Below are 12400 nucleotides of genomic sequence, written 5' to 3'. Positions count from 1 at the left end.
CTTTTTGCAGGAAAGGCCAAATTAAAACCTTTTTGCCCTTTTGGAGTTCGTTTGACACAAGCTCCATCCCAGTGTGGTGAGGCATGAACTCTCCAAACTACATCTCCCCTTGTTTCTTCCAGTTTTTTTTAAAAGGTGATTTAAGATTTATCCATACAGACTCCAGTCATAAAAACCTACTTTGTCTCCTGCAGACTAAGAGACAAAAACAAGGGCTTGGGCTCACAATCCCCAATGACCCCAATGACAGTTACAGTTGCTCCTTTGCCTTAGCTATGGCTCTGCCCAGGACATAAACAGGCAGTGATGCTTTAATCATTACAACTTATATGCACAACCACCAAATAAAGAACATTTTGGTATTTTCTTCAGTCATGTTATCAGTTTACAGAAGCTCATAGAGCTTCAATATTTGCTGCCCAGAGAGGCTGTGGCTGCCCCATCCCTGGAAGTGATCAAGGCCAAGCTGGAATATCCCAGTCAAGTGGAAGGTATCCTTGGCCATGGCAGGAGGTTGGAACTGGATGATCTTAAAGATCCTTTCCAACCCAAACCATTCTATGATTCCATGAATATGTAAGGCCCCAAAATGATTAAACTAGAGAATGTATGATATTCAGAATATGATCACTGGCCTAGAATAGACTCTAAGCAATACAAATAAACACACACAGGGATGCACCCCAAGCCCTATTTATACACAGCCAAAGACGTGGGCCATCTGCAGACCTAGATAAATTAATTGAGAAGCTGTGACAGGAGCATATGATGATGATGATGTGTTGTTTGTAGCACATTACTGTGGACTTTCAGCTACACTATGCCAGGAACTAGCTACAGTTATGGTTTCCCATAGCAACAGGATATACAGGACAAATTGCTCAGGAAAACCCAGCTGAATGGGAGCTGTACCTCCCATGGTGAGCCAAGCCAGGCATTCCCTTGATTTGCAAGAAAGTGAAACAAAGCTCCTCCATATGATCTGAAATACTTCTTGAATTTAGTCAAAATGTACCCCTTTTCATTGCAGCTGGTGTTTTACCACTCCCACACTGCTTCAGACAAGCCTGGTCAACCCAAAGAAGGATGGACTAAACCCACTAAACTTGTGCCTAGATTGCCCTGTTGTCATTAATTTAGTGAGTCCTGTGCACAGAACTGGGCTTACGAAGTCCCTGTCATTCGGTCACTGTCCCTGCCCAGTGACCACACGGACCAGCTCTGGACTGATCATGCTTTAAATGTGACTGCCCAGCAAAGCACTGCAGGTAACACAAATGACTGTGAGCAGACCTCCACTACCTGACCTGATAATACAGTGTCTTGGCAGAGATGGCTTCTCTTTGAGAGTTCTCACCTTACAGAGCAGGTGGGCACTTGGCAAAACCACCCCCCAGAACTGGACAGGGCAGGGATGGGCCAGGGAAGTGAACTGGAGCTTTCTGGGGGGAGCACAAACAGCACAACATCAAACACCTGCTCACATCTTGGCCAAAACACAAACACACATCAGCATTTGTACTTATAGATTAATGTAATGCAGAATTATCTCCCTCTTCCCTCAGGGACCTGTGTGCCATCTGTGTGACCTACACAGGCAGGCTACAAAGGGTTCAATTTAATCCTAAATAGTGGAGCAGCACCAACTAACGAGCAGGTATACAGAAACCTTTTAATTTCAGTGAGTCACTTCAAGGCAAAAATCCTAATGAAGCGAACATAATTTGTAGTGTCAATAGCTATTAGTGCTATGAGGGCTTCAGAACACGGTGAGCTTTGATTTAATGTGTCCCTTTTAGAGCACACTCTACGTGCACAACAAGAACAAGGCCAAAGAGGAATAACCTTCAGGTGCTCCTGCAGATCAGGAGCATCTGATCAGGAGTCTACAGCCATACATTATTTTGATTACCATTCCCTCATTTGAGAAAAATCAACACAGAGCTATCAGAATATTTATGTCATCAGACCCAATGAATCTCCAACAAGATGTGAAATTATATTCATAAAGTATTAACCACTGCACTTTTGAGAGTACCTCTTGGTTTTATGGGCTACAGGGAATCCATCTTTTCCAAATCAAGCAGTAACTTTGCTGGCTGACACTAATCTTCTGCAATATCAGTTTTGCCTACTTACCCCCACCTCTGCAGCAGCAGGCCTCCAGTATCTCCTCTTCTCCACCAACATTTTTAAAAAGTAAATGCGGATCAAAGTATAAAGTTTGCTTCCAGAGAGGGTGAGATGAACTGATAGGGAAGAAACATGAAATGGGAATGATCTGAAAGCAATGGCAATTAGAAAGAAACAAAGGGCAGCTGGGCTGGAACTGTGGGGGGTGGGGGGGTGATGGCACCAGCTGAGACTTATTCAGAAGATTTGATAATCCTTTAACAAGGAATTTTAACCTCCAAGTGCATACACACAGGTGCTGCTGACAAGAAACAGAACAACTATAAAGAAAAAATAGAGGATAACTTTTTAGATGTGAATTCTTGTCAGCCTTTGGCACCTGATCATTAGTACCAGTACTTAGTATAAAGCAAAAATATTTGGCAGTTTGAAAATTGTGTTCACATATAATTACTATGCTGGCATTCACTACATTCAACAAGACGATGCAAAGAACTGCATGGTAATTTCTGATAAAAAGGCAACTCCTCCAGCCCCTTCTTTACACTCTTGTGACAACACAGGAAGAAAAAGGTGATTACTTTCTTTTCTACCACTACCCTAAAATTAAGCCTTTCCCCACTGACACTCATTTGGCTTAACACCTCTGATTTGATGAGCACATTGAAGTAAATCTTTTTTAGTTCTTCTTTGACCATTTCAAAGACTGCTGGACTGAAGTAAGGCAAACAAGTCAGTGATGAGCTGGCTGTAAAAAAAATATTACTTCCTTAGCAGAAGAGTCACATTATAAATTTCCCATCAGACCTCCATATTTTTAAATATTTTCATTTTTCTTTCTTACTTTATGCAAAAAACTCAGTCACTGTCTTCTACTGACACTTGATTTTGAGACAGAATGCAATTCACTCTCCTAAGAAAAGACAGTAGAGTGGGAATCTCTTCAAGCTCTTGAATAGTGAACAAAACCTGAAAAAAATCTATGTGAACGTAAATGGCTTATGAGGCTAGAACAGCCAGGACATTCTTGTTTCTGTAACCCAAATAAAACAGATACAATCCTATGCAGGCACCTTTGATATACCAGACTGCAGGAAAAACTACCCAGCTGGAGCTGGGTTGACTTGGGACAAGTGATGTTTGGGGGGGAAAAAAAAAGAGAGAGAGAAAAAACTACCAAAACCTAAATGCAGCTTCAGCAGAAATAATGCAGTTTTAATGGACCATGGAATATCAGATACCCAGCAAGAGGATGACCTTTTCTCCCGTACTGAAATAACAAAGCCATAGAACACAAATGCTGATAAACCAACTTCAACTTTACAAAATCAATTTATGTGATAATAAAAGAACAAAAGACATGACCTTTTCTTTACTATTAAATAAACCAAATCCATTCCACTGAAGTCTTCTTTTTGAACAAAAGTTATTGCCTGACCTTTCTTATTCCACTGGAGGATGCAAAGTGACTGGGCAAGCATTTAAGCTCTTTTGTTCTTCCTAAATCAGAGGTTTCTGCCACCACAGAGAGGAAACTGTACACATCTTCCCCAACCCCAATACAGGGGCAGGTTCTGTAGGTACCATCAGAGATCTGTGACATGGCCCTAAGACAAGGGGCAAAGACCACACAGGCAGGTACTGGAATAGGAGTGGATACTTAGGCTGGAATATGACTGCCCATCCAAACCAGCCCTGTGTCTCCACAGGATCCTGCAACACACAAGCATCAGCTCATGACCTGCACAGTGAAGACTATTAAAAGTGATATATGTTAATGGAATGTTTTATCTCGTATATCAACCAGATATTATATACAGAACACTGACATAATTTTGTACGCTATTCTCAAAGAATCAGAAGCACAAACTACGTTACCTGAAATTAACCTTCCCTGTGATGAGTTCCTGATAATTTACTGGATTCTTGACACAAACTGTTTTATAAACAGCATGAAGTAAAAATATAATGTAAATGAATGATAATTACATAATTAATATAATGATAGTCTAAACATAATTTTACCTGTAATATTTCTCTTGTGGAGGCAATGCCCAAGTAATGTTCAACAGATGGATGTTGCTGCCTGGGATAACAGCAAAATAGGTTTATTCATTGAAAAGAGAAATGTGTTATTATTTCCAATCCTTTTAATGCCAAGAGCCATCTGTGGGCAAGGCCTTTTATTTGACATAGAAGAAAGCATATGCAAGTGCATTTGCCTGTGTGGAAATATATAAAAATATATACATTAATTCCTGAAGCTGCCATCCACCCCTCTGTTAAACTGCTGTCAATAAGGAACTGCTGGTGCACCATCCCCATGGTTTGACAATATGGACTCATAGTCACAGTAATCCTGACTGACAGGAAATCAAGAATAATTTTTTGAGAGAGACAGATCACTTTATTATGAGAAATAACTCCCTGGCTTCTGGAAGGGGATTACTGTATTACAGCCAGTATCATCCTTTTCATCTTAGTTGTTTCTATTCTCCAGTTTTTTTACTTTTATATCACTGAAAACCTGCCAGTGACATGAACATGGAACAGAACCAATCTGATGGCTCCTAGGGGCAGGAGAGCAGTTATGCACAGCAAAACAGAATCTTGAAAAAGATGACCAAGAACTCTCTGAGATCAGAGGAAAAGGACAGGAGAACACCAAGACTGAGAATTATATGTCCTGGCTGTAAAATAATAATGCTGAAAACCCAGAATCTCAGATTATATGCCTTCATGCATATGGAAGGGACAGTTTTCTGCCAAAAAGCCCAGAGAAGAGGTGGAGAGACTAAATGCTGGTATACTTAGAGCTGAAGAATAAAGAGCATTAGTGAGCAACAAGGATCTATGACACTGCTAATTTCAGGGCCTGCCCATCTATTGCTCCTCAGAACTAGAGACCCCTGAACAAAAGCCATGGGGTACTGTGGAATAGTACATTTACTGATAAAGCAATCTTTTTCTGGATTAAATAAAGGGGGTTGCCATGGTAACCCTGAATGAATTCAGCACATCACCTGCACATGAAGTCTATCTGCAAGGGATCTCTTGAAAGCTGGGGGTTAGCTTCTTGTTTGGGATCCCTGAAAATTGTACAAGGTTTTAAAAAGCAAGGATTGCACAGGAAATGGATGAGACTTCTGCATCCACCAGATCAAAGCCTGCTTGAAGGCATAATTATCTATGTAAAAGGAAAGCAATGTATTTTTCTTGACAAAAATTTTCAAATGGCTGTGAAGATTGGAGAGTCTGATGCATGCGGGGGACAAGCAAGGCTGGAAGTTTTCTGTGAGAAGGCAGATATGCCTGAGGTGTTTCCCTTCTTGCTAATGAAGCCTTAGATTTGGATTTCCTGACCTACTACACCAGTTTCTTTCTTTATAGCATAAGGGAAAAGAAAAGACTCAAATATTGAAATCAAATACATTGGAAGAATGGGTGGTTTAGACATTATGACAAGCATGAGAAAAAAATTAAATGCAAAACCAATTAAAAAGTATACAGGTAAAAATGTTAGAAATAAATAACATTCAATTTAACTTTTTGTCAAAGTATAACAGAGAACATGAGGCCCACTTAGAGCAGCACAGCATGCCTACAGATAAAATCTAGAAGTTTCTATTATATATGCACTGCCCCAGGTCTCTCATCTCTGTAAAGCTTGTGAAATTCTTGTGTGTCAGAAGGTTCTGTCAGAACCTTGGATTTAAAAAACAAACAAACAAACAAACTTGGTAAAGCATTTCAAATAAAAGAAAAAAAAAATAGAACAGTGCTTATTGAAGACAAAGCAAGGCCAGATGGAAGCAAAGAAAAGTTTCGTTGTAGCCCTTGTCTGAAATATCACCTTGAGCACTCAGCACAACCAGGATATCCTTCCAATCAAGGAGGTAAAATGTCCAACACTCCTTTGCTTATTTCCACATTTATAGAGACATTACCCACCTCTATAGGAAGGTCATGGGCTGAAGGCTAAATAAATACCTGTGCTCACTCCCTGCCACCAGGGAAACCCTTAAAGAGTTTGGCAGATTTGTTTAAATAAAATCAGATTACACAGAAACACCTGACTAGAATACAGCACTTGGCTAATCTCGAAATGAAGAGCCTAAAACATGCAGTGACATAAAATACCTCTTTCTTATGTCATACCAACATTTTGGGGAACTACTTAGAGGACAATTCAGTCCTCTAATTTCAGTCTAAATGGGCAGATTCTTCCTCAGAAGCAACTACTGGAGACAAGCTCCCCCATGTCAGCCCTCATAACTATCTCTGTAAAATTTTGAAGTGAGAATTAACACACATCTCTTTTTAAATAAGAGCAAATCCTATTTTGTGTAAGTTCAAGACACAGTTCTACCATGGAAAATAAATAAACCATTTAAGTAATATTTGTTTTCTTAAATTATTTGTGGAAATAAACTCTAAAGAGGTGGATTCATCAGTACTGGACCCCAGATACTCTTCTCAGTTCTCATACACCACTGCACCCCAACTTCCAGCCTTGCCAAACCAAACAGATTCAGATGGGGGCTGACTTATCAAATAAGTCAATTACATTATAAACTGGCATTTGACACAAAAACGATCTGTAGAAAAAGCAGGGAATCAAAATCAATCAAAACCAAAAAGCTTCATTAAAACTCACACAAATATTCACATGGGAGAACTGATCTTGTCTGAGGGCAGGGGGGTGAACCCGGCAACAAGAACAGACCCTTCCAGTCCTGTAAATTTCCACTAATCTGTCTCCTTTTCAGGCACTCATTTACACACAGGAGTGTATGCTAGGCTTAGGATTTGGTTCTTCTAACACAGAAGTCAATACACCCCATTTTTGTTTACTAAGTCATCACCCGTGAGAACTGCCTTGTGAGCAAACAGAGTCTTTCAGTCAATAACCAGCCACAGCAGCACAGCCCTGTGGGGAAAACCTCACCTCAGGGTAATAAGGTTGTTTTACTTGGCACCAAAACAATAAATGTTCCTTCTTACAGAGCTGTATTTTTAACCAAGTAGATGAAACTTACCCATATTGCAATTTCAAAATACAAACGGGGATGTCTCTCCTAAATAGCACAATAAAATGCACAGCTTAGGGTTAACACAGCACCCCCCAGCCCGTCTCTTAACAGCCACAACACACTGCTGACTCAGCTGTATTTTGATTCTCATTATCTCTCACACAATGCAGAGGCAAAGGAATTAACATTCTTCAAACCCAGAACAAAATTCTCTTCCCAGCAACTGAAGAAGTAACACAAGTGTAACAAGGATCTACGTGCAAAGTCAAGATCCTCACCATGGAGCACATTAAAATGCTATGGAGCATGTGTTAAAGAAACATTTTAGGGATTTTTTTAACTTTCAGAGATTATATTGTCTTACTTTTCTCAGCAAAAGTAGTCTTTTCTTACTGAAAAATCAGTATCTTACTGATAGGGGAATCAGTAAGAATTAAAGCCTCTGCAGATACAAGGAAAAAGAGTTGCATAAAATTCTCTGTGTTTGGAGCATGGTTTAACAAGTTACAGACATGGGAAAATATCAGAAAATAACCTGATTTATTTGCAATCTGTGAAAAAATTCTGCCACCCAGTTCTCCAAAGTGTTCAACATTTCTAGTGAAGAGAAAAAAATAGCAGAAATACAACTATTTCAAAAAACAGTCACAAGTCTTGCAATCTTAAAACTAAGTTAAATTATGGATCCAGAGTAGGTTGATTCATCCAAGCTATCTGCTCTTTTATTGACATGAGAAAAAAACCCCAAATAAATAGTAATCTCATTTCTCCCATTTTTCCAAGTCCCTAGGTCAGAGGAGAAAATCATGTAAATTTTGCTCTTTTTAAAAAACAAACAAAAAAACCCCAAACCCAAAGCCATTATAAACCAGTACCAGTATCAAGATTCCATATGCACACTGTTACATTACAGCCCCTCTAGCATGTGTAAAATAATGCTTAAAATGTGTGTTTATAGAGATATTTTCTTCAGAGACAGAACAATCACTGTTTATATATGCTTTTAAGCAGAATGAAAAGAACTGCAATGCACACATTTGTGCCTTTCACAAACACATACTTAAGCCAATGCATTCAAGCATAGCATGTTTGGGATTGTAAATGTGTCAAGATAACCCAAACACCATTGGCAGCAATTCTCTACCCATTGTATCGCCATCAAATATGACATTTATTTTACTTAGACAAAAAAACTAATATACACACAGAAAAAACACATTTTTATCTCAGCTATAATATGCATTTATCATAAAATATGTTAGAATGAATATAGAGAGCTCAAAGACAGTTGATACCTCCAGAAGGAATGAAAATGCAGGTTCTCAGGATAACTCCTAAGCCAGTTTGCTCTTCCTTCCAACACAGTAATTTAAATAAATACACATTAAGTACTGATATTCCTGAAAGGGCTTATAAACAATTTAAATAATTACAGTGGAGTTATTCTCTCACAAAAAAACCTGAAACCAAACAAAACCAAACCTCCAAACGCAGAGACAAACCAGACAGTACTCGGTATTACCTTTAGATTGGACAACGAAGTTCACAAAATAAGCAGGGTAATAATTCTGACAAAAAAATCCTTCAGTCTGGTATAAATACAAATGTTACATTTTTTAAGGTTATGTTTTAATTTCTTTGCAGTACCTGCAGATGTTATAAAGCAACTGATTGGCCATTTCTGTATCAGTAGGACTCTTCTACTGAAGGGACAACTTTTAGACATTTTATAGAATGGAAACTCCTAAAGAATACAGAATGCAACTGGGAATATTCAAGCGCGAAGATGTGAAAAACAACGAATAACAGCAAATATTGCGTGACTTAGCCTAGCTGTAACTCTAAGGAAAGCAGAGTGAGTTCCATTAGCCCAGCACTGGGATGTGAGGCACTACCATCTAAATGAAATCACGTTCATCAGTGTAAACCCATTTCCAACACCACCACAGTACAAACCACCCTCCCCCATTCTGTGTCCTCAATTAAAAGTGTCCTGTCTAGCGATGAGCACAAGAGATACCCTGTTTCTGAATTTTTCTTGCAGAAGGGAATGTTTTACAAAAGGACGTGTCTCTGGTTATCTCCTTCCAGCAGTTCCCAAAGCAGAAAAGGGCAGGATTTACCCCCCAGTCCATTTACTCTCAAACCTCAGGCCACCAGGGATGAGGGATCTCAACACACCAGTCCCAGTGAGGCACCAAACTGCTTCAGAAGACAGAAACTTGCAGTTCTTCTCATTCTGCTTAAAAGCATAACTGCACAGTGGGGAAATAAAAATGCTTCTGGGATTAGTTTAGCTGGTAGAGTATAAGGCTGATAATAATAAGGTCGTGGGTTCAATCCTTGTGTGGGCCACTTGCAGTAACACTGAATGCAACCATCAGGACGCAAAACAAATGGCCACCAACTCTTCATTCCTCTTTCATCAGTATGTCTAAATATCACAAGAAGGCTATTATTAGTAACAAGTGAATAACTGGTCCGCCGAGGGCTCGAGATTCTGCCCTGGGGCAGCGGAGGTGTGGCGATCCCTCACCTGACACCGTCTCGTGTCGCTATGGGATCGGCCCGGTTGGCTTTAGACCGTGTCACGGATGGATTTCGGCTCTGTCCCGGCTGGACTGCGGCTCTTTCCCGGTTGGATGTTGGCTCTGTGCCGGTGGGGGTCCCACTGAGGGAGCGGGACCGAGCTCCCCCCTCAGACAGGCCTTTCCCACCGCCGCCCGCCAGAGGGCGGCCGCGCGCGCCGCCGCTCCGTGCGCGCCCGGAAGGCGCGCGCCAGGCCCGCGCGGTGACGTTTGTGTGCCGGGGTGTGGCGTGGCCATGGCGAGTGACTTTTACCTGCGGTACTACGTGGGGCACAAGGGGAAGTTCGGACACGAGTTCCTCGAGTTCGAGTTCCGGCCCGACGGTGAGAGCGGGGCAGGGGGCCGGGGAGGTGGGCCGCCCTCCCGGAGTGGGGGGTGCCGGGCCGCGGATAGCCCCAGCGTGGTTTAATGCCGGGCCTTTCCCCACAGGGAAGCTGCGCTATGCCAACAACAGCAACTACAAGAACGATGTGATGATCCGAAAGGAGGTGAGGGCAGCGCCGCGGGCTGCGAGTCAGGAAAAGAGCGCACAGCGCGGCTGAGGGCGTTTGTGCCAGCAGAAGGGACCGCTGGGCAAGGCCGCGAGCGAAAGGGACCGCTGGGCAGGGCTCGGGGTTGCATGTCGTTGCTGGGATGTTGTGGGCAGGCTTGGATTTATTTCTTTTTCTGAGTGTCCAGGCTTACGTGCACAAGAGTGTGATGGAGGAGCTGAAGAGAATAATCGACGACAGTGAAATCACAAAAGAAGATGATGCTCTGTGGCCTCCTCCTGACAGAGTGGGCCGACAGGTGGGTGCACAATGTCTCTTCTAATTGTTCTTTAATTTTCATGTGTTGGCTCCTTGGAAGCATAACCAAACTTTTCATTCAAGCCGGTATTGTTTCCAGCCAAAAGGGAAACAAATACTGCTTTAAAACCTGAGTAGTCCCTCAGTGGCAGTGTAGTTGTGGAAGCTAATACGATCCACAGACCTGCTGCATTCAATATCTTTGTTACAGAAATTTGTAATAGAAAATAAAAACCATCACAGCACTGAAGTATTTCTGTAACTGGTACCATGAAGCAGTGAGTTCCTATAACCTTTTATTTTTCAGGAGCTCGAGATAGTAATTGGTGATGAGCACATCTCCTTTACCACGTCAAAAATCGGTTCCCTCATTGATGTAAATCAGTCCAAGTATGTACTCTGCTTTTTATGCTGCCCTTGTTTCTATTTACCAGTCTGTATTAGGATTTCCTGATTATTGGGTACATGTATTTTATATTGTTTCAAAGCATGAATCAGCTCCTGGGGGCACCAGTGCTCTGTGTTGCAGCACAATGTGCCAAATGCCTATAACTGTGGCGTTACAGGCTGTGTTTTCACTCACTGAGAGGAGACCTTGCTGTAGGAACCCTGTTACACACATACAGAGTCCAAGCTGCCATTGGCCTGTTTGTATCAATTTCTTTGGGAGAATCAAGATACTTGTATTTCACCTAAGCTGAAAACACTGACTACCATGGTTTTTGTTGGTGGTTTTTTAATCCTAAGTGCTGTTGATACTTGCTTTCATGATAAAAATGCATATTTTGTAAAGACTTTAAATGTTCACAGTTGGAGTACAGAATATTTAATCTATCAGTGTAGAATGAAACAAATCTGTAATATCTAAGATGACATCTAAAGAGTCCCCATATAGGTTTTTTTGGTTTTTTTAATACATTAGTTCTGTAACCTGTTCTCTTAAGAGCATCAGTCTTAAACTTTTTTCCCCTCCCTTTCTTCATTCTGTTGTGCACTGCAGAGATCCAGAAGGCTTGAGAGTGTTTTACTACCTGGTCCAGGACCTTAAGTGTCTTGTCTTCAGTCTTATTGGACTCCACTTCAAGATTAAGCCAATATAAATCAGACAAACTGAAGTTTGTATTGCAGTGTCAGCAGTGGGGGTGGGAAGGGAGGATCCTGTTCCAGTTCCTTACTGTTTCTGAAATTTTTGTGTATTTTAGATTATTTTTTTTAATTGTTGTTTTTGTTGTTACGGACTGTTAATGACTCAATAAAAGGGTGAGATTTGCGTTTTTTAATTTCTAAGCTGTGGTGAGATTTCTAACACTTATAATGGTGCCTTCAGAGTGTGGCACTTCTCTTGTATCAGACACACGCTGTACTTGTCTATGCAAGCAGAAAAAGGAATGAAGCCTGGCTCTGTGAAATGAAACTTCTGCCAGCTGCCAAGACAAACTTCTGTTACTATCCTGAGTTGGGTGTTCTGTTGGCCAGACAAGCACAACATCTGACTGCACAGGATAACTGGTTATAGCAGACACACATCACCTTCATCCCAGCCCGGGCTTACCCGCTTGCCTCCAGAGCAGAGACAAACAACAGGCCACTCAGGAGCCATCCAGGATCTTCACTGGTCGTCCCACCCAGCTTCAGAGAAGCTGAAAAGCAACCTAAATGTATTTAGTTTAGTTCTAGTCTAGCAGATCTGTTGTGCAGCATTAGTTAAAAGACTAGAAGGGGTCTCCCACAGGCCCTGAGGGTGGTCCCAGTGCTACCAAACCGCGCCTTTGCTTTCTCTTAACCCGTCTGTGTTGTCTAAGAAGCCGCTGCGATTTAAAAAAAAAAAAAAAAAAAAAGCGGGTAATTGAAGTTTAAC

General features: G+C 41.3%; 2 protein-coding genes across 2 annotated transcripts in view; both read left to right on the top strand.

The window, feature by feature from the left end:
• The first annotated feature begins 9930 nt into the window (after nucleotides 1-9930).
• On the top strand, nucleotides 9931-11829 carry MAGOH (mago homolog, exon junction complex core component). The gene is made up of 5 exons (XM_008633046.2): nucleotides 9931-10077; nucleotides 10184-10242; nucleotides 10433-10543; nucleotides 10850-10932; nucleotides 11543-11829. Exons 1-5 carry the CDS (start codon nucleotides 9990-9992, stop codon nucleotides 11640-11642), a joined length of 441 nt encoding a protein of 146 aa, XP_008631268.1. The 5' UTR covers nucleotides 9931-9989; the 3' UTR covers nucleotides 11643-11829.
• Nucleotides 11830-11856: 27 nt separating this feature from the next.
• CUNH1orf123 (chromosome unknown C1orf123 homolog) overlaps nucleotides 11857-12400 on the top strand; it is a 6913-nt gene continuing 6369 nt past the window's right edge. Inside the window, exon 1 of the mRNA XM_008633095.2 lies at nucleotides 11857-11886. Within this exon, the coding sequence (XP_008631317.1) occupies nucleotides 11857-11886 (30 nt within the window). The remainder of the gene's footprint in view (nucleotides 11887-12400) is intronic.

This window comes from Corvus brachyrhynchos, unplaced genomic scaffold, assembly GCF_000691975.1.
Source record: "Corvus brachyrhynchos isolate BGI_N302 unplaced genomic scaffold, ASM69197v1 scaffold34, whole genome shotgun sequence".
Classification (NCBI taxonomy): Eukaryota; Metazoa; Chordata; class Aves; order Passeriformes; family Corvidae; genus Corvus; species Corvus brachyrhynchos.
Note: the sequence above shows the minus strand (reverse complement) of the source record. Positions and strands in the feature narration are given on the sequence as shown.

Excerpts from the sequence above, each read along its gene's own strand:
- MAGOH (XM_008633046.2), top strand. The coding sequence starts at position 9,990 with ATGGCGAGTGACTTTTACCTGCGGTACTACGTGGGGCACAAGGGGAAG. Across the intron at positions 10,243-10,432 it reads ATGTGATGATCCGAAAGGAG|GCTTACGTGCACAAGAGTGT; the intron begins GTGAGGGCAGCG and ends CTGAGTGTCCAG. Across the intron at positions 10,933-11,542 it reads ATTGATGTAAATCAGTCCAA|AGATCCAGAAGGCTTGAGAG; the intron begins GTATGTACTCTG and ends TGTGCACTGCAG.